At 36.7% G+C, this 22,146-nt stretch overlaps 2 protein-coding genes across 10 annotated transcripts; one reads left to right on the top strand and one right to left on the bottom strand.

Annotated features, from left to right (window-relative positions):
* The first annotated feature begins 13,241 nt into the window (after nt 1-13,241).
* On the top strand, nt 13,242-16,513 carry LOC122300234 (pentatricopeptide repeat-containing protein At4g14190, chloroplastic). Of its 8 annotated transcripts, none has more exons than XR_006239961.1 (4): nt 13,242-13,701; nt 14,062-15,213; nt 15,970-16,165; nt 16,290-16,513. XR_006239961.1 is itself a non-coding variant. In XM_043110738.1 (4 exons), the coding sequence occupies exons 1-3, from the start codon at nt 13,333-13,335 to the stop codon at nt 15,196-15,198; spliced, it is 1,398 nt and encodes a 465-aa protein (XP_042966672.1). In that variant the 5' UTR covers nt 13,242-13,332; the 3' UTR covers nt 15,199-15,213; nt 15,970-16,513. The 8 variants fall into 8 exon arrangements, 4 of the variants coding, with proteins under 4 accessions (XP_042966672.1, XP_042966669.1, XP_042966670.1 ...); XR_006239960.1 differs by having other exon boundaries at nt 16,285-16,513; XR_006239958.1 differs by having other exon boundaries at nt 15,970-16,184.
* Nucleotides 16,514-19,483: 2,970 nt separating this feature from the next.
* Nucleotides 19,484-21,793, bottom strand: LOC122300233 (protein THYLAKOID FORMATION1, chloroplastic-like). Of its 2 annotated transcripts, none has more exons than XM_043110733.1 (2): nt 21,147-21,793; nt 19,484-20,603 (listed from the first exon to the last, which is right to left on the bottom strand). In XM_043110733.1, exons 1-2 carry the CDS (start codon nt 21,462-21,464, stop codon nt 20,589-20,591), a joined length of 333 nt encoding a protein of 110 aa, XP_042966667.1. In that variant the 5' UTR covers nt 21,465-21,793; the 3' UTR covers nt 19,484-20,588. The 2 variants fall into 2 exon arrangements, with proteins under 2 accessions (XP_042966667.1, XP_042966668.1); XM_043110734.1 differs by having other exon boundaries at nt 21,159-21,793.
* Between the last annotated feature and the right edge of the window lie 353 nt (nt 21,794-22,146).

Genomic DNA, 22,146 nt, shown 5'->3' with positions numbered 1-22,146 from the left:
TTAGAATTTAATGTGGGAGAGACATATAGAGAGTACACTAATATTACTCTTTTGGTGTGGTTGTTTTTTCAAATGAAATAAAATTCATTCCTAAAACATACATTAATTAGGGACAAAATTTATGATTGTTTGAATGTGTTAACTAATTGTACATATTTATGACATATAAGATTGTGTCATATAAATAAAATGATTAGAACATATAAAAGTGAAGTAATACCACAATAAATTTAAATGACTTCATTGTACATGAGCCATATATCAAAGGTAAACTGAATAGTAAATCATTCTCTAATAATTAGAACAAAAACTCTTTGAAACGGACCGGCCGATCTCAGGGGTTTAACACCCTCTAATAATCACATGACACCTCAACACTCCATACACAAGTTTCATGAGCCGTGTAACTAGGGATTAAATTGAAAATAAGAACCTGTGCATCATCCATCTCCTATCCCTTCTGAAAATGAAAAATTTTCTCTCAACCCACAGCTAGCCTCCAGACCTTTTCACCCATTCCAAACCGCCACACGGTGCACCTCCTCTAGATCAAAGCACAACCTCCATATTACTTATTCTAGATTAGTATTATGAATAACTATGATTCTATATAAGTAATGCTTAGCACCAGTGTTGAGATTCTCCAGAGTGACTAAGTTGGATAGGACTAATTTCAGTAGTTTTTTGGGTTCTACAATATCCAAGTTGCATTTATCTTTGATACTAAGTTTTGGATGCCAATATTTTTGTGATTAAGATATCAGCTCCGATGATCTGCATCAGTACAAATCTTGTTTTTCTGTCACAAAGAGGAGAAATATCTAGTGTGGTGTCATGTCATGGAAAAGAGAAAAAAAAAAATGATGAATGTAGGAGATGAACTCTGTGATAGTATGGCATATGGATTCCTTAGCACAACACCTCTGGATGTTGACATTTTTTCTATTAATTTGTTATTTTAAAATTTGAGTGTTTTAAAATTTTCTTTTGTTCTAATGAGTTATGCCCTTTGCAGTGCGGTCATATGGTTACTAAAATGGGGTGTGGAACACGCCCATTGGATGGTGTTATTTGGGGGAGAAAGGAAGGACCGACCAAAAGTTATTCTCTAATTGGAAATCAACAAATTTACTTGAAGTCATTCATTATGATATTTGTAGACCCTTTAAAGTACATACACATAGAGGAATTGAGTACTTTATTACTTCCATTGATAACTATTCAAGATAGGGCTACATCTACTCACTCTAACATAAATATGAGGCAATAGAAAAATTCAAAGAATATAAAATAGAAGTAAAAACTCAGTTGGATAAACTCATTAAAAGTCTGAATAGCGACAAGGGAAATGGATAGGAAGCATTGGATGATTTATGCAAATCAAATTGTATAAAACATATATATATATATATATATATATACCATGCCATATAAATCTTAACAAAATGGAATTGCAGTGAAAGGATATATAATTATATTAGCTATGACTAGATCTATGAGGTCATATATATGTTGATATACCAGTGTATTTTTTGGGTGAACCATTGTCAACTGTGGCAATTGACATACTAAATAGGGTTAAAACCAATGCAAAACCTCCTTTTTCAGAGTTAACCAAACTTGAAGTATGGGGTTGCAAGGCACAATACTTATTCCAAACCCACTAGGGGATAAGTTGAAAGGTAAATTTATAAGATATGTAGAAAACAAGAGCGGTTATAGATTTTATTAATCTAAAAATGGATTAATACAAAGTAGGGATGTTGTTTTCCTCGAGAACACCAACTTAATTACTCAAGGAGATTAGTTCAATTTGTTAGTGATTTAGAAAATCAACAAGTTTCTACAATTTCTAATATTTTAAATACTAACATTACTCTAGTTCAAAGTAATGGGAGTAAAAGGAAATATGATGAAAATCAACATTAGTTTGAGATCATTATGTTTTCAATACAAATGAAGATAGTTATTCTGAGGGAAGCTTAGATAGATATAAGGCAAGGTTAGTGACCAAAAGGTTCACTCAATAACCTAATGTAGACTTTGTATGTACGCATTTGCCTATAGCGAGGTTCACAACCATAAGGATAATCATGTCTATAGATACAAAAAATGGATTTGGACTTACATTAGTTAGATGTTAAAATAATTTTTCTAAACAATGAATTAAAAGAAAATATCTTTATTATTCAACTAGAAGGATTCTAAATTGAAGGACATTAGGATAAAGTCTACAAGTTAAAGAAATCCCTATGCGCTTAAACAATCTTCAAGACAATGATTCTTAAAATTCCACCAAACAATATTAGAAATTGGATATGAAATGAGTATACTAGATCACTCATTATACACACAGAAATGTGATAATAAAATAACAATATTATCATTATACGTGGATGACATTGTTAGCAAGCAGGTGTCTAGATATGATGAATAAAACAAAAAAAATATTTAGGATCTATATTTTAAATGAAGGACATGGGTGATGCTGCCTATGTTCTTATCATAAAAATTTCAAGAGAAAGAAATTCAAAAATTCTATATTTAGATCAAGAAAAATATCTAGACAAAGTACTTAATAGATTTCGTATGAAAAATTGTAAATCTTTAAACACACTTGTTTGCAAAGGAACTTTAAGTAAAAGTATGTGCTCAAAAATGAGGAGGAAACAAGTGAGATGCCTAAAGTTCCATGTACTTAGGTTGTGGGTAGACTTGTATATTCAATGACAAGTACAAGGCCTAATATTTGTCATGCAATAGGATTGGTAAGTAGATAATAATCTAATCTGGGCAAAGAACGTTGGCAAGTAGTAAAACGAATATGAATATATTTACAAGATACTAAAGTATGAAATGTTTTGGAATCGGTGATCTACATTTAATTGGCTATAGTGATGCTAATTTTGAAAAAATATATAGATGACATAAAATCTACAAGCTGTGGACATATACTTCTATTTGTTGGAATAGCAATTTCTTAGTTGAGTAAGAAACAAGGTTGTGTTGCAAAGTCCACAATGGAAGCTAAATATATTGCATGTAGCACAACTTAGTAATGTGATTTATATGAAAGCTTAGATTAGATATATTTACTAGACAGATCAATATATTTTGTGATAATAAGTCCATTATCTCATTAATAAAAAGTAGAACACATAGGTCCAAAAGAAAACACATTGATGTGCATTATTAATATATTTTATATATATTAGAAATATGAGAGATTAAGGTCAAATTTATTCCCTTGACTAACGTGGTAGCCGATCCCATAATCAAGGGATTGTTTCTCATGAAAAAATTCAAAGAGCATGTAGCTAATATGGGGTTTCAAAATACTTAGGTAAAGTAGTCGCATAGTTAAAAGACAACTTAAAAATTTCCAAGAACGTGTAGATAAATGGAGTTATATGATACTACCTAAGAATAAGAGTTGGTCATTTGTAGTTATAAAATCACTAATAAGGTGATTAAGGAAAACCTCAATAATGACCTTAGATGAAATACTTAATAAAAATACAGTATAGGTTGGTAAATGTTTCTTGTATTCAGTCGAAGTCATCAATAAAGTAAAAATGTAGTGAGATGAGCTTACCCTTAATATGTACTCAGTGGGAGAGCATATGATAAAAGATGTAGTCAGATAAAATAATGTCAAAATTGTGTGCACGTAAGGCCTTGTCATAATCTAAAGCTCATTCTGTAGATGTTACAAGCGAAAGTTGACATGTAGCAAACTTATTAGTGGTAGCAAGGTAAACATGTTCAACTATGTTTGTCATTGTTTTTGTGTATTCAATTGGGAGATATAAATGCATGGGGTGATCACACAATAAAGTGTGCAACCTACATCATATTCAAACTCACCCATAGTAACGATTTCCCATGGGGTGATGCATAAGGAAGTATGGAGAGACAACTACTCGGTTATATCCAAGAGTTATGCCTCTTGTTAACCATTGCCATTGAGTCTATAAATAAGGCCCATTGTCTAAGGCTGTATTTGGATGTTGAGTTGAGCTAAGTTGAGTTGAATTCTTTATAAATAATAATGAGTTGAGTTGGTGGAGTGAGTTATGTGGGACCCATTTAAAATGAGTTTAAATGTGTTTGAATGTTAAGATGAGTTTAGTACTATTTATGAGAAATTGAAAAAAGTTGTGGACCTCACCTATAAAGATGTGTTGAGTTGAAAAAAGTTGTAGGTCCTACGTGTAAGAAAATTTTGAGTTGAGATGAGTTTAGTAATTTGAGAGTTGGGTTTTAGATGTTAGACTCAACTTAAAATTAAATTGAGTTGAGTTGAACTCAATTGAGTTCAACAACCAAATGAATGTCAATGCACTTTTTACGTTCTCTGTTTTCACCAACTCATGAGACCAACACCCTAACGGGAGTTCATCATTTCGATCTTTATCATCATCACCTTGCACAAGAATTATGTGAACTCTCAACATTAGGGAGTGTGGGATCTACGTGTCTAACATTAGGCGTGAGGTTCATATGTTTGTGGAAAATGGAGATTGGGTTATAAATGTGATAGATCAACATAGGGTCAATGCAATGGCGGCACACATATAGTGTACTTGGGTTGGCCAAGAAGCACTAGATTGGGCATTAACCTTCCCAAAAACAAAGGAAATGAAAGAAACCAACAACAAAAAGGCAAATTGTATTTCATTTAATTTTATAACACTCCCATATTGATATCTTAGGACGTAAAGAAGAAAGCATCTAGAAGTATAGGAGAGAAAAGTGAACAACCAACCTCCCTATTAACGCCTTAAGGTATGTGTTTATCGATCTATTTAACCAATTTATGAAGATGTTGTGTCTCTAATTTGCATTATACCAGAACCTTCATGATCCTCCTAAAAACTCTTTGCTCTTGGTAACAAATATATAGGGCTCTCTCCATTAAGATGTAAAACTTCGTAGTTCTATTTGCATTTTTATGTATTGGTTACCTACAACATAATTAGGTACCCTCCTCTCCCTTCCATTTCCTATTACTTAATACATTAACAACATCACATTAATATACAAAGTCATAACTTTAATTAATCCACTTAAAATTTTTGAAAAAATGATGAATTAGTACGATATTCTGCCGATACAAAACAACAAAGCTTCCATTTTCTATATAATAAAATTAAGTAATCTAAAACATGTACGGTTTTGGTATCTCTTGTTAGTGTATGAATAGTGATATCTATCGTAGTTGCTGAATCTCCTTGTTTCCATTTAACATCCCCGACCAAATATATATATAGATATATACACACACTCTCAGCTGGTGCTTTAAATTCAATATCTACGAAGGAGAGTGGTGAATTTAAGACTATTCATCCAAGTACAAATTCAGATAGCCCACTATACCCAGACCCGGACCCAGGCTAGTAATGCAACCTAAGTACCCATTCTTGTTAGTGCATATCATAATCCGGGTTGGTACACAAAATAATCTAGATTTCTAGAACCTAGAAATTTGGGTACCTAAGTTGTATTCGAGTGAACCAAATTTTACAAAATAAACTAACTTCTTAATAAAAAGATTTGGGTATCCAAGTTGGGCATAACTTAATTTTTTTTAAAGTAAACCTGGGTTGTGGGTACCAAATTTTAAACCCAGTACTCGCCTCATATACTCTTATCTACTCCGAATATGGGTGGGTGGATAATCCGATTATCGGCCCAATAACTGCATAACTAGGTTTCAGACTAGGCTAAAAAATGAAAATCAGCCCTAATGAACAAAGCTATTGACAATAGAGACAAGATCTGGATCTTCTCCATAGAGAAGAACTTCTATATCTTTGAAGCATTATTTGATTTTTTTTTTTTTTTACTCTAGTATCAGTTTTTACTCATTAGTTTAAACTTTATTATCTTTAGAGAAAATGCAAAATCACCTCTTCCCATTTCACCCATGTAATGATGTGGCATTTACAATGGTAGATATATTAATTTAAAAGAAAAGGGTTGATCTTAGAGTTTATAAGTAATGCGAAATCAACGCGATGAGACCAAAGTGCCATGAATGTGTAGTGAATAATGCAACTCACGCATTTTTTTTATTTTTTATTTTCTCTAAAAAAGTGTTTGTGATCCTATTTTTCGGAGCACTAACACACCAGTGATATAAAGTTAGTCACATCTACAAACATAAAACTAAAATATTTGTATTTTGGCTTTATTTTAATAATTGTAACGAGTTCCACAAAAATCGTTATGTTTACACATCACTGACTTGTAAATAGCGAAACTTGCCATCTTTTCTTGGTTGAAAAGAAAGTGGATCAGACATAAAAATACAGTCACAATTTCCTCTCTCTGTACCCAGAGTGGAGGTTATTTTCTCGTCGACGTACGAGGGTATCCGAGATTTTCTTTGAATGGCGGAGGATTTGGAGAAATTGTATGCTGCGCTTACTGTTACTGCGAAGGAGAATGAGGAGGTTGTGGTGGAGTTTAGTAAAGTTGAGGATGTTATTGCTCGTGGAGAGCACTGTTTGGTGATGCAATTGGTTACTCGCAAACACTATAATCATGAAGCTTTTAAGCAAACCATGCGTAAGGTGTGGCGTCCTATTAAGGGAGTTAAGTTTCATGATTTGAATTCTGCTTTTACGATGGTTGAATTTGATGACGTTGGAGACAAACTAAAGGTGCTACGGGAGGGTCCTTGGTCTTTCGACAAACAGTTGGTCCTCTTACAGCCATTTGAGGGTCACATCCAAATGCATTCCCTACGGATCATCCATGCGGCCTTTTGGATCCGTATTTTTGATCTTCCTCTTATGGCCCGTAATGGTTATGTGGGGAACCTTGTTGGAAGCATGCTGGGAACGGTTTTAGAGGTGGATTTGGATGTGGGTGAAGTTGAATGGGGAGAGTATATGAGGGTCCGTGTCCAAATCGACATTACTCAACCTCTCCAACGTCGAAAACGTCTGAAGTTTGGTGAAGGGGCTTCGTACTGGGTTCGTCTAGCGTATGAACGCTTGCCGGATTTCTGCCATTTCTGTGGGATTATTGGGCATACCCATCGAGAATGTGAGGTTTGTCCCCAGTCGGAGTTGTCTTCAGAAAAACTACCGTACGGGGTTTGGCTGCGATCTGGATTTGCTTCGACCCGGAGAGGGGTTTCTGGTAAGCACTCTGCACTTCCTACACGGCCATTGAGGGAGGCGGTTCCATCTGCACCTACTGTCGATTCTCATGAAACTTTGGTTACTCCATTCATATCGGCGAGACAGAATGATCAATCGGGCAGCGGCGTCTCCTTGACTCGGTTGGAACCGGGCCTTTCTCTGGCGGATAGTCCTGCAACTGCTGGTACACCAGTATCGGCGACGGTTTCTGCGAAATTGCAGGAGCCGATAGCAGGGGAGGGGCGGTTGAGGAAGGCAAAGGGTAGTTCGGTCTTGTCATCTGGGGTGGATATCGGTTTGGTGGATATCCTGGTTATGGGTTGTGGGGATGAGTTTCTGGGCTTCATTGGGCCCACGATAAGCTTAGGTGCCCCACTTGCCTCTCATCCGGAGCCCACTGCCAGCTCCTCTTCTCGGTCTCCTATCTAGGGTATGGATCGCGGGAGGGGGGGCTCTTGGGCTCGACAGGGCCCACGGTAGAGGAGTTGGATTTGGAGGCTCCGTTAACAGTTACACATGAAGCCTCTCACCCGGAGCTCCCAGCCAGTCTATCTGCTCAGCCTCAAAACCAGGTCATGGAGAGTGGGGTTGGGCCTGTGGGCTTGACAGGGCCCAACTCCAATAATTTTGAGTTGGCAGTTTCCCTACCGGAGCCCCAAGTAAGCCCTCATTTGCTTACCCGTGATTCGTTCGAATTAGGGATTCCTACAGTTGACGGCGCCTCCCCGAGTCCTGGGCGTGGGACGAAGCGCAAGGCACCACTGGCTCTACGGGCTGGCACCAACGTGCGTAAGAAACAACATGGGTCCGGGACCCAGTTTCAAGAGATATCGGCGGAGGCTGTTGAGCAGCCCCGCCGGATCTCATGAGGGTGTTCAGCTGGAATCCCCGTGGGCTTGGGAACCCACGGGGCATTCATACTCTTCGTGCTCTGTTGGCGAAGGAAGCTCCCGATGTGGTCTTCTTACAGGAAACTCGGTTGCATACTCGGCGGTGGACTACCTGTAAGTATACCCTTGGTTTTTCAAATTGTTTTATTGTTGATGCTGTTGGTCGTAGTGGTGGTTTGGCTATGTTATGGAAATCTGAGCTTGATTTAAATATATTGAATTATTCTGTGAATCATGTTCATACTGAGATTAAATTACCTAGTGTAGAAGGGGGGAAGTGTGTAATCACAGGGGTGTACGGTCACCCCCAAGTAGACCGTCGAGAGGAAGTCTGGGCTCTGCTTAAACGTTTGAGTCTCACTGTGTGCTGCCCTTGGTTAGTATTTGGTGATTTTAATGAAATTCTTTTCCAATCTGAAAAATCTGGGGGTAATATGCGAAGTGAAGGGCAGTTACTTGGTTTTCGTGCTGTGTTGGAACAAGGAGGGTTGTGTGATCTTGGTTTTACGGGGGTCCCATTTACATGGTGTAATAACAGAGAGGGGGATGGGATTATTTCTGAACGGTTGGATCGGTTTTTGGGTAACATGTCTTGGGTTGATGCTTTTCCATATTTACGGGTTCAACATGGTGTAGCCGCCTATTCTGATCATATTCCTCTATGGCTTGATACCCATGGGGGTTGTATTCAAGAAAAGGGTCTTAAACCATTTCGTTTTGAGGCAATGTGGGTGGGGGATCGAGAGTGCACGGCACTGGTGGAGAAAGCGTGGGGTGCAGGGGACGGGATTCAATCTTTGAGTCAAGTCATGACTTGTATCTCTCGCTGTTCTTCAGCTTTATCACGTTGGAACAGGACCTCTTTTGGTCATGTTCAAAAAAAGCTGGCTGTTGCGCAACAGAAGTTGAGCAAGATTGCATCATCTGATCCTACTTTTCAACAGGGGTTGTCTCATAAACTGGCTAGGGAAGAGGTCCAGCGATGGCTTGAACGGGATGAGATTATGTGGAAACAGCGATCCCGTGTGGCATGGCTTCGCGAAGGAGATAGTAATTCTCGGTTCTTTCATAGTAGGGCAAGTCTTAGAAGACGAAAAAATAGAATTTATCACTTGAAGGATGCTGGTGGAATCTGGAGGGAGGGGGTTCAGATGGAAACTCTGATTGTTGATTATTTCCAGACTTTATTTTCAAACACAGATTCATGTGATATGGCTGAGGTTTTATCTGGGGTTGAGTGTAAGGTTACTGACCAGATGAATGTGCTGTTAACTAGGCCATATGTGGCTGAGGAGGTAGAAGCCGCAGTTAAGCAAATGCATCCATCAAAGGCCCCGGGTCCGGATGGTATGTCTCCCGTGTTTTATCATAAATATTGGAAGGTTATTGGTAAATCGGTGATTCTTTCTGTTTTACATGCACTGAATTCTGGTTCATTTCCACAAGACTTGAATCATACTTGGATCACTTTAATCCCTAAGAAAAATGACCCATCTAATGTGGCTGACTTTCGTCCCATTAGTCTTTGCAATGTTCTCTATAAGATTCTTTCCAAATGTATTACCAATCGTCTTAAGCAAATTCTGCCTTTGGTAATTTCTGAATCTCAATGTGCTTTTGTTCCGGGTAGGCAGATTACGGATAATGTTTTAGTTGCTTATGAGCTCTTACATTACCTTCGGTCTAAGAGAACGGGGAAGAAAGGCTTTATGTCCATTAAACTGGATATGAGTAAAGCTTATGATCGGGTGGAATGGGGTTTCTTAGCACAGATGATGCAGAAGCTTGGTTTTTCTCCTACGCTGGTTGCTCTCATTATGCAATGTGTCTCTACTGTATCTTTCTCAGTTCTTATCAATGGAAGCCCAAAAGGCCGAATAGTTCCAACTCGTGGTCTTAGGCAAGGGGACCCGCTTTCTCCTTACCTATTTCTGTTTTGTACGGAAGGCCTCATTAGTTTGCTACGACGACATGATGGCCCAGACCTGGTTGAAGGTGTGAAAATTTGTAGAGGGGCACCGCGTGTGAACCATTTATTATTTGCTGATGATAGTGTTATTTTCTGCAAAGCAACAGTCGCTACAAACTTGTACATTCAGTCCCTCTTGAGTAAGTATGAGAAGGCATCCGGACAGTGCATTAATAAAGATAAGACTTCAATGGTATTTAGTAGGAATGTGGAGGCTACTGTGCGGGCTGATATCATGTCACTTTGGGGTGGGAGTAATGTGCAGCAGTATGAGAAATATTTAGGACTCCCACCTATGGTTGGGAAATCTAAACAGAAAGCTTTCTCGGAAATAAAACAGAAGTTATGGCAAAAGCTCCAAGGGTGGAAAGGGACTTTATTATCCCAAGGAGGGCGTGAGGTTCTCTTGAAAGCAGTGGCTATGTCAATCCTGACCTACGCGATGAGTTGCTTCCTGTTTCCTCAACAATTATGCCATGAGATGGAGATGATGATGGCTCGGTTTTGGTGGGGAAACCAGTCTCGTGAGAGGAAAATTCACTGGGTCAGCTGGGCCAAGCTATGCGACTCTAAATTTCGAGGTGGTATGGGCTTCAAAAACCTACATGATTTTAATTTAGCCCTTCTTGTCAAACAAGGGTGGCAGTTGTTAACTAAAGAGTCTTCTCTTTTCTATAAAATTTTTAAAGCTCGTTATTTCCCAAAGACCTCTCTCTTTGACGCCAAAATTGGTTTTAATTCCTCTTATATATGGCGTGGTATTTTCAACTCTTTGGGCTTATTGAGAGCTGGATGTCTGTGGAGAATTGGTAATGGGGAAAAGGTGAGGGTGTTTCATGATCCTTGGCTTCCGGGTATTCAAAGGGAGGAATTTCAAGGAACTATGCCTAGTGTTTCCTCTTCTAATCAAACTGTTAATACTCTACTTGATGTGAATGTTGGTTGGTGGAATATTGATGCTTTGAGAGCTCTCTTCAATCCAAGATTAGTTAATAAAATTCTGAAACTGCAAGTTTCAGTGTCCCAGCCAGATTCTTGGTATTGGCAATCTGAAAAGAGTGGGTTTTATACAGTGCGGAGTGGGTATAAACAGCTACAAATAGTCAAGACTCACCTAGCAGGTGAGAGGTCTCATGCCTCTCAGATTTCTTCTTTCTGGAAAGAGTTTTGGCATTTGAAAATCCCTCATAAATTGAAGGTATTTGGGTGGAGAGCGTGCAATGAATATTTGCCTACTTTTCATAACCTGGTCAAGAAAGGTGTCGCTGTGGCAGATGTTTGTGTTTTTTGTAAGCACTCCACCGAAGATGCAGCCCATGCTTTATTCTTTTGTTCAGCTGTCCATCGTATTTGTTTACAATATGTGCCTATAATGCAATCTTTACCTCCTGTTATGTCTTTCTGGGATTTAGCATTATGGGTTAAAGACCATGGGGCAGAAGGCAATCTTCTTACTTTTATCACTATCGCTTGGGGGGTGTGGTCTCGAAGAAACCAATTTATTTATGAAAATTCTGCACTTAGTGTTAGTAATATGATTGATAGCGCTCTCTCAATGATTTATGATTTTAGACAAGTGCAGATTTTTGAGGGACCTCGCCAGGCACTGCCTCATGTCTTACGGTGGTCCTCTCCACCCCCAGGTTATATTAAAATGAATGTAGATGGTGCTAACTTTTTTAATCTTCAGAAAGCTGGTGTTGGCGTTGTGGTGAGGGACAGTCAAGGGGAGGTGCTTGCAGCTTGTAGTAAATCTGAACATGAAGTCTCTTCTCCAGAATTTATAGAAGCCATTGCAGTTTTAAGGGGTCTACAACTATATTCTCATTGGGGTATTCAAAAACTGATGGTGGCATCGGATTGCCTCTTTCTTGTGAACATGTTGAATTCTGATGAGATGATTTTAACAGAATTTGCTTTCATCATTGAGGATATTAAACGTTAACGCAGGGCTTCCAAGAGGTGACATTTCTGCACGTTAGTAGGCAAGGGAATTCTGTGGCTCACCTTTTAGCACGTAATGCTTGTAATTTTCCAGATTTGGTTTTATGGGCTGATTGTCCTTCTTTTGCTTCTCAAGCTGTTTGGCTTGATAAACAATCTCTTGTAAGGACTTGATTCAATGAAATGTGATGTTGTTTATCAAAAAAAAAAAAAAAAAGAAAAGAAAGTGGATTTGAGGGAATCCAATGAAGTATCGTGTCTCTACACATCAACAGAAGAAATCAGGCTATTAGTTTTAAAAAAGCCTCCTACCACGCTTTTATGCTTATGGTTAGTCTCCATGCATTATAGTGGTTATATTTCCCATCGAAGTTTATATTGTCATACAGAAATTAGTATGAGAAAGTGGGAACGAAAACAGAGTACACAAAGCTTAAATTTTCTTAAAAGTATTAGATAAAGTCTAAATGCAAGCTCTACACACTCTACTTGTAAAAGAGTAAAGTCCATCTTTTAAAACAAAAGAAAAAAAAAAAGATTTTTTCATGGAACTCTCAAGTTTAGCGACTTTTTTCTAAAGAGATGAGTGGGAGTTATGCATTTTAAAACTATAAATATTATTTCTTTTTTTCTAAATATTTAATCCTTTAAAACTCAAATTATTTTAAATAACTCTATTTTAAGATCTCTATATCACACACTACTCACGTAGTATAATTTAATTTATAAAAGAAATTTTACAATTGAAATTTTACAAATCAAACTATGTCGTATTTAATGTAAAAATCAAAATTCATATGAGATGAGATGAAATGTTTTACTGAAAATTGAATAAAATATTATTATAATATAATTTTTTAATATTAGTTTTATTTTCAAATTTTAAAAAAGTTAAATTATTAATTGTATTTCTTACGGAAATTTAAAAAAAAAATATAACGATTAAATAAAATAAAATAATTTAGATTTGAATAAACAAACAGCTATAATATCCTCCCAAACCTTGTCCAGACATGTTATGATGGCAAAATTTAGGTACTGTTTCGTTATTTGAATTTTTCATCTCAAATACAAAATTATCATCTCATCATTATAATTTTTTTAAATTTTTATATAAAATATAATAAACAATTCAATTTTTTTTTAATTTTTTTAAATATTAAAATAATAATAATATTATTAAAATATAATATTTTAATATTTAATTTTAAAATTTAAAATTTTTATCTAAAATTCACGTTGGCCAAGCAGAACTGATAATAATAAAAACTAAATACAGGGATGAGGTTTTGGGTTTTTAAGGTAACACAGGCAAAATTGCAGGAGGGGCTAAAGAGAATGAAAGCTACGTTGCCATTCATGTTCTGTGCAAAAGATGGCATTCACATGGAGACCTAATTCGGTTTCTACCTCCGGTTGCAGTTACAACAACCTCCTCCTCTTCCCTAAAACCATAACCAAAGTAGCCTCCTCCAAATTCAAATTCTCGGCCTTCAAAAGTAGCATTTCCTCTCCCCAGCCCTCAACAGCGCAATCAAGTGCAAACGCCTCACATGGTAACACTGCCCCTCCTCTCAACACGGTCTCTGACCGCGAGAGGCTCCGAGACTTGCTTGCAAAGCTGCGCCAGAAAAACTCATGCCCGTTGCAAACGCTTAGAGACGATGGAGATTGGACTGAAGACCATTTCTGGGCTGTCATCAGATTCCTCAAACACGCCTCTAGGTCCCATGAAATTCTTCAGGTTCCCTCTCTTTCACTTTCGCTCTCGCTCTCGCTCTCGCATCCACGTAAGTGGACACCGAGATTATAGCTATTGGGGTTTTCAGGGTTATTGATAATATGTTCCTTAATTTTGATTGGCTTCTTAGTTACTTTACGTTTGGTTGCTTATAAAGAATAGATATGTTTCTGGTTGTAACTTGTGTTTCTTCCAATAAACTAAAACTACTCACTTGTAACTCTGATAAGTTCAATTAAACGGAACTCAGTTTCATGAGAATCTTAATTAAGGACGAGTATTCTAAAATTCGATATCAATGATCATTTCTTTGCGTCTGTTTTCTCCGCGTGTCTCCAATTGACTTTTTAAATATATGAATAGGTGTTTGATATGTGGAAGGACATTGAGGCATCGCGGATTAATGAGTTCTACTATGAGAAGATAATAGGGCTGTTAGGTGAAGTGGGTCTGATTGAAGAAGCAGTGTCGACATTTCAAGAGATGAAAAGCCGTGGCCTAATCCCTTCTTTGGAGACTTATAATTCAATTATTCATGGTTTTGCAGGAAAAGGGAGCTTTGAAGATGCGTTATTTTACCTCAATAAGATGAAAGAAGCCAATGTGACACCTGAAACTTATACCTATGATGTGTTAATTCAAGCTTATGGGAAATATAATATGTATGATGAAATGGGTACGTGTCTTAAGAAGATGGAATTAGACGGGTGTTCACCTGATCACATTACTTATAATTTGCTTATCCAAGAGTTTTCACAAGCTGGGTTACTCAAAAGAATGGAAAGAATATATCAGACCATGCTTTCTAAAAAGATGGATTTGCAGTCATCTACCTTGGTTGCAATGCTAGAGGCTTATGCTAGATTTGGGATCGTAGACAAGATGGAAAAGGTTTTTAGAAGAATTTTGAACTCCAAAACCCATTTGAAGGATGATGTGATAAGGAAAGTGGCTGGGGTCTATATTGGGAACTATATGTTTTCAAGATTAGATGACTTGGGAGTTGATGTTTCAACAAGGTTTGGCGCATCTGATCTTGTTTGGTGCCTGCGTCTTCTTTCTCATGCTTGTCTTTTGAGCCGAAGGGGTATGGATTCCATTGTTAGGGAGATGGAAGAGGCAAAAGTTCCTTGGAATGTAACAGTTGCAAATATTATCATGCTGGCTTATTTGAAAATTGAAGATTTCACTCATTTGAAATCCTTGCTTTACCAATTACCATTCCTTTGTGTTAAGCCTGATATAGTTACTGTTGGAATTTTATTTGATGCTATGATGATTGGATTTGAAGGAGCTAGGGAAGTAGAAACGTGGAGAAGTACAGGCGATCTCTATAGAGTTGTGGAAATTAACACTGATCCCCTGGTTCTCACTGCATTTGGAAAGGGGCGTTTCCTGAGGAACTGTGAAGAGGTATACTGCTCCCTTGAACCTCAAGCTAGAGAACAGCAAACGTGGACTTATGATAGCCTCATTGATTTGGTTTTAAGGAAGCCTTAGTTGAATGAAGTTGAGGTAAGCTAGCTCTTCAATGATACCTTTATCAAAATCTACATCTATACACTATATATTTTCCAAATATAGAGCTTTGCTCGTATGAAGCCACATCATCAACCATTCTTCCACTCTATTACTATTAGAGGTATTGATACACATACAAACTTTTTTTACAATTGTTATACAACTCTGTTTTAAATGGAAGACAGCTATGTAAAATTTAAAATTTAAATAAAAAAAACTTTTGTATTTTTATGAAGTGGCACTACTATATTGGTTGGTTGTAAAACGGTTAGCAAAATAGTGTAAGGATGTCATTAATCTATTTTGAATTGAAGACAGTAGATAAATTAATCCTATAAAGCTACATCATCCACTCCTCCTTTGTGATATTATTAAATAATAATTAAACAATATATGTCAACAAGTTAAACTCATTAAATAATAAGAATCAAGATTGCTATGATGGCCATCACACTTTTCTCTTCTTCAAGGAGAGACTGATGGAAAGAGTACAAAAGAAAGATTTCCAATTTTCATTGCTTATCTTGAAATCCTTTCTCAGTTTCCTTTGCAATTAAGATCATTAGAATTTCACTCCGCTTCTCCAATGTAATGGCTTTACACTTGTTTCTTGAAGTTATGTTGGTGAGTTAAGGATTTACCGTTCACATGCCATCTTGTAGTGACATAGTGTTAGCCCTGAAAAGTTCAGTGGTTGCTTCTGAAAGGAACTTTTTTATGGTAGTCATACTTCATTAATTTCAATTCCAGCGAGGACAGAAAGGCGGGAAGCGCATGCCTGATGCTTGGTGGAATGCATCGGTGGTTGCAACAGCCAAGTTCAAGCCTTGTTGGTAGACCAGCTGTGCAGCTGTGGTTGTAGCGTAGTAGCGTGTAGGTTTATGGTTGTTTGCTGTCAGGCATGGGGCGCAGTAGGTTGGTTGGGAGTTGGGTGAAACTGATGATGGTATAATCATATGTTGCCGGTAAAATTGTATTTTAAGATGTATCTTGTAACTGTTTTCAGAATTTACTTCAAACTCAATAAGTATAAACTTCAGTTAGCTGCTTCTTTTTTATTTTTAGTACAGGAGGTAATGTGATGGCTCATGTTGGAAGGAACCCGTAAGCTCAAGCAGTGGGAGGAGCACGGCCCAAATAAATAAACTTCATTCTAATGTTGACCGTTGGTTTATCAGATTCCCCTGTATTCCTGATTATACCGAATGGTTCCGTTTGGATAGTAAGTTGAGATGAAATAAGTTGAAATGAAAGTTGAATAAAAATATTGTTAGAATAGTACTTTTTAATATTATTATTGATTTGAGATTGGAAAATGTTGAATTGTTTATTATATTATTTGTAGGAATATGAGAAGAGTTTTACTATTCATAAGCCTCATACACCACACACGACATAATTTTTTATTTTTAAAAATTTTTTATTTTTTATTTTTTTTTATTTTTACTTTTATTCTTCTTAAAATAATTGAATTGTTCTATTCATTATCCATATACCACACATTTGGTAAGGGAAAAAAAAAAATAAAAAGACTGGTATGTGGTGTATGAGGCTCATGAATATAATTTTTTATTTGAGAAAGTGAATGATTGAGATGAAATGAGATGAAACATTTTCACTACTCAAATTGGGCTAAAGATCATTCGAGGCATCAAATTTCTTGATGATTAGGCTTGATGGTTCTGCAAAAATTGATGGCATACACTGTCCAGGGAAAAGTGCATAAAAATAAGGCAAAATAATGTTGGTTTTACTTCATAAAGACAAGCACTTTAGTTCCCTCAACAGATTTGGTGCCTCGGCTAGTATTGCCACAAAAGATCAAATGAGGGATATTCACTCAAATATGACAAAATGGCTCTGATATGATTGCAATAGCTGTCGTCTTACACTGTTAAGATCCTAAAAATCAACTCTTTATCTTTTCTAACTGCGTCCTATTCCCAAATAATACACTAGAATCCATATCTAGAGATGACTCGAATGACCTCAAGTAAGTGAGACATACTCTCAAGCCTCTCCCAAATCATCTGGGGAGGTAGCCATCTTCTTTACATGCTCACCTCATTGATCATCTTGAGTAATTTCATATTTGTTTTCTGCAAGCAGGAGTATTAAAAGTGTTTGTTATTCTTTTTCTTAGTACACTGCCTTTGATTGGTTCTGTCATCCGATGCCAACCGGTTGAATGTTATGAATCCTTCCAATAAAAAATGGCAACTGGTGAGAAATAATGGCATTACAACAAAGAAATAACGATAATAATGAACCATTGAAAGTTGTTCATGCATGACATCTAAAACAAAACAACTAATCCTTCTGTTTCATTGTTATACTGATTACTGAAAGAGCATGATATAGAAAAATTCAGACTAACAATCTATTCGGTCTTCAGGAACTCAGAATTAAGTAGCTCCTGTTTTTTTTTTTCTTTTTTGGCCCTTTTACAAAAGAAAAAAGAAGAAAAAAAGAGTTGCTCTTGAAACGAAAATACCATCGATGTGCTCACATTACTCGCTGCTGGGTTTTCAATTATGAAAGAAATGCATGTATCATTGTTCACAGCTCTCATCCACTCCGGAATCGTTCGAGTTTGGGAGCAGAATTGCTAAATGAATTGCCGGCTTGTAATGTTAGGGGATGTTTGGAAATAATTTTCATCTCATTTTCTTCCCAAACATCATTTTAACGCAAATATTTTCAAACTAATTATTACAACTTTTCTAAATTTTCAAACAAAAGACAAAAAATAACTCAACTTTTTCAAATCCTAAAACAAAATTAATATTAAAAAAATTATATTCTAACTATATTTTAATTTTATAATATTTTTTATTCAATTCTTTCTCTCTCTTTTCTCAAAATCCAATAAATACTTAATTCAAATTATTTAATTGCTATTCACAAACTATCTTACTACTATATATAAAATATACATCTCATTTTATTTCCCAAGCATCCCCTCAAAGATTGTAAGGCTAAACGAGAAGCTACCAAAGATGCATATATGTATCCCTTCCTCAATAAGCCTAAACCAATTCTTCTTTTGTATCACTATTGTCTCCTACGTGCCCAAGGATTGTTGGGTTTTTTTGTGTGGAGCTTGATTCTGTTTTTTTGCAACCCAGTTTGATAATCCGACTAGACAAGATTTCGTTGTGGTATTTTGGTGGATCTTCAATTAGGCTTAAGCCATGGAGTGAAGGATCGGCCCAGGCCAGAGCGATGATGAAAAAGCCTCATGGGGATCCAGGGGCTTCACCCTGTTAAACATTTTGACCTATTATTGGCTCTTAATCCAACCCGCTAATTAAGGTTTACTATATATTGTATTAAATCCTTGTACGACTGCCGCACTATATCTTTTATTATCATTTGAATAAAATCCTCTATAGCTCCATGAACGTAGACACGTTTCCAAACCACGTAAATCTTGGTCGTGTATGATTGATTCTAATTTTTGTTTACTTTTTCTCTTGTCACTCCTAACACCTGGTACCAAGAGTCAGGTTTAGGTTTGAGTGAGAACAATGGCCGAGAAGAAGTTAATGTGTCTATTTGAGTTCCTATCATGTCCTCTATGTCAATGTTAAGGGCAGAATCCAAACCCAAAGTATCACCATAATCTCTCCTACACACATCTTTGACAAGAATCAAATCTTAGATATCATAATATTTTAGCCCTATTTTTCTAGCAGAATTAATCACAATCATTCTCATTATCTCCCAACTATTTGATAATGAGGCCAACAGAATTAATGTCGGGATTTCATCAATCAAACTTGATCTCAATAGATGACAATTCATTTGTAGTAATGTTAAACTCATTCAGATTATGTGCAACAAACATACTTTCTACCATTTTCAGATTGAACAGTTTCTTCATCAAATGCACATAGTTATTAGCCAACGGCTTCTCACATACCAAACAAGGATGCCATAAGATCCACAGTGATCTTTTCCTTGATAACATGGCGTGCAACTAAAGTTCCAATTATACCAGATGTCAGGCAAACCACTATTGTTATGTTTGGCATTTGATAACTATATTATTCTATTATTGTATATAGATGATATGCTTTGCGTGAAGCCATCCATTAGTTCTCTCATCGAGGCACATCCTCCATTTAAACACATCCATTCGAGATGCACATCTTGCACACAAAGCGACTGTAACACACCCAATGAAAGATGTTTGGACGAATAGACAATTTGGGAAAGTGCAAAAAAATTGGTCAAATTGTTGACTTTGCCTCCAAGAGAAGAAGAGAGAAGCTGAAATCTATTATATTAAGCTTCTGGATGATTTTTACAAGGCCTACAATCAACACTTATAAAGGAACAAATTATTGAACAAATGGGCCTTCAACCAAATATGGGCCAAGCCCACAAATTGACTTCCACCCAATTAGGCGTATGACAATAGACGCCCTTTAGAAGGCCTTGCCCACAAGGTTAATACAACTTACCCCCTTGTGATAATAAAATAAATACCAATGTTAGCAGGTGGTTTGCCTCCAGGATGAAAAAATGGCTGCGAGGGACGTCTAGGATGTTGGAATTCTCCCTTAGGCCACATATATGTAGCATACTATTGATGGTCAGCTGGAACTAAAGGTGTAAGTTGCATTGGCAATGGTGGTTGAAGTGGCAGATGAGGAATTCCGAGGGTCTGTAATGTATTTGCAACAGATGATAATAGCCAATGTAAGGCAAAGGATCTCATAAACCTTTGTATGCCGAAACAAGTAGTTCTCTAGAGGCAACAAATTTTTTCATTACTAACTACGATATCAACTTGAGAAAAAACTGCTATTAGTTTGGAACCATCCTTTCCAGCCCCAGAAACACAAAGATCATTAAATTTTGGATCTGGACCATGGATTTGTTTGAGGAGACAATTTTTATTCATCACAGTATTTTTAAATGCATGAAAAGCTTCTTTTGGAAGCTAAGCATATGTAGTTCCAATATAGTATGTACTGCGAAAAGGGTCTGAATGGGCAAATACCATATCATGGGGAGGAGAAATACCACCAAGTATCATGACACCCCCGCCTACATCCATCCCACCATAACATAATTAAAATAGGTCACTAATGGCACCCTTGTTGACAAGTTGCTCTATCACACTAAACCCCACTATACCCTTGACACATTGATTGTAAAGATCTCCAATTTCCATGTTTTCACAGTCAAAAACAGCAAGCTGGGGCACAAGCACGCTTTCATTGTTGAAGGAATTATGTTCTCATCAAGCATGCCACTGCTAGAGCTCATCTCTGCATACCATCTCTCATATGTGCATTGGATTCTAGCAGTTACATACTGCTCCTTATTGATTTATACGTGTTGCTAGACAACTTTGGTTATAACCAAGGATCCTGCCATTCAGAAACAAGCACATTTAATGCAATACAAGTGTAAAGTCTTTGGCATTGACATCTATTTTGAAACAGCATTACAACTCCTTGCATCATAGCCCATTGTAGGAAACGTTGAACCCTTCTATGCCTTTGTGTACAATTTGGTTGTCCTTTAATCCCCCATTTGAGACTAACGAGGGCCATAACCATAGCACAGTAGGGATGGTATATCCACCATGGATGAATATCACTTCCATTCACTCTCAAAATATTTTCTCGCAATGATAAACCAGTGTAGAGGAACAAAAGCGAAGCCTTCTATAGCTTAAGAGGAAATGCTGGCAAGCACCTATCCCAAATCCTAGAAATAAAATCTCGCTTATGCTTTTTATCGAACAAGTTAGGCACAAAACTCAAACACCCATTCTTCCCATACAATCCCAGCTCACTATGATCATATTAGCTCATCCAAATCAAAAATTGAAAGTTCCAGAATCAAGATTGCAACAAAATTAATCATTCCCAATATTAATACTAGGTAGTAAGTAACAGGTTATACACCTTCAAGCTGACCTGCAATATCCCCCCATCAAAGAAACGGTTGTAGCTGAAACTCTTCTTATGCCTAGCTCTTTCTGCGATGTCCTTCAATATCCCCTCAACTTCTCCTTCAATACCCCCAATCTGAGCCCAAGCCCAATCTTCCAAATTTTGTGCATCAATTCTATATTGATCTGGGTCCTTCAATATCGTTATGTATGCTTGGAAGATGGCATCTCGGTCCTCGTGACTAGGATATCCTTCCATGAGTTGATCAAACACGGTAACAAAACCAAGGGCGAACACAAGGTCATATTGGTATGTTCTCTTATACCTCATCAAATGTTGTTGGACAATAAATTCCCAAAGCACATTGTTATAGACAGTAGGAATAGGCCGATCGTACACCTAAAGGAAATTCAACTTCATATTAGATAAAGTGGGCACCCTTTCAAGCTGACCTTGGTAATGTAATGGTCCTATTTCATCCTTCCCATACACATTATCTGTTCTTGTACTCCTCCCACGAAACCACAAGAGATGACCACAAAACCTCCATAACTTGTTCGAGTATACAGAAGTAACTGATAAAACACATGCTGTGATTTCTTAAGTAGTTAAAATAAGAGGTCACAGAAGTAAAGGAAGCAAATTGGAGGCATCTTGCTGGGTTAAGAAAAGAGTTTGAGTTAAATGGTAGTTATATTCAAATTTCCAACATTTTCATCTAATCATTACCTAATCATTATCCAAACACAAACACAACACAATTTTTCCAAACTTTCAAAAAAAAAAACACAAAAACAATACAACTTTTTCAAATTTCAAAATAAAATAATATTAAAAAATTTCAAACAATATTTTAACTTTATGATATCTTTATTCAATTTTTTTTCTCTCATTTTTTAAAAACAAATAAAACATTATAACTTAAATCATTTCAAAAATATTCATAACATTTTCACCACTATTCACAAAATTCCGAGACAAGCGCTCAAACCAGCCCTAGTTTGATCATTCT

This window comes from Carya illinoinensis, chromosome 2 (assembly GCF_018687715.1).
Source record: "Carya illinoinensis cultivar Pawnee chromosome 2, C.illinoinensisPawnee_v1, whole genome shotgun sequence".
Taxonomy (NCBI): Eukaryota; Viridiplantae; Streptophyta; class Magnoliopsida; order Fagales; family Juglandaceae; genus Carya; species Carya illinoinensis.
This window is presented reverse-complemented; position numbering and strand designations above follow the sequence as displayed.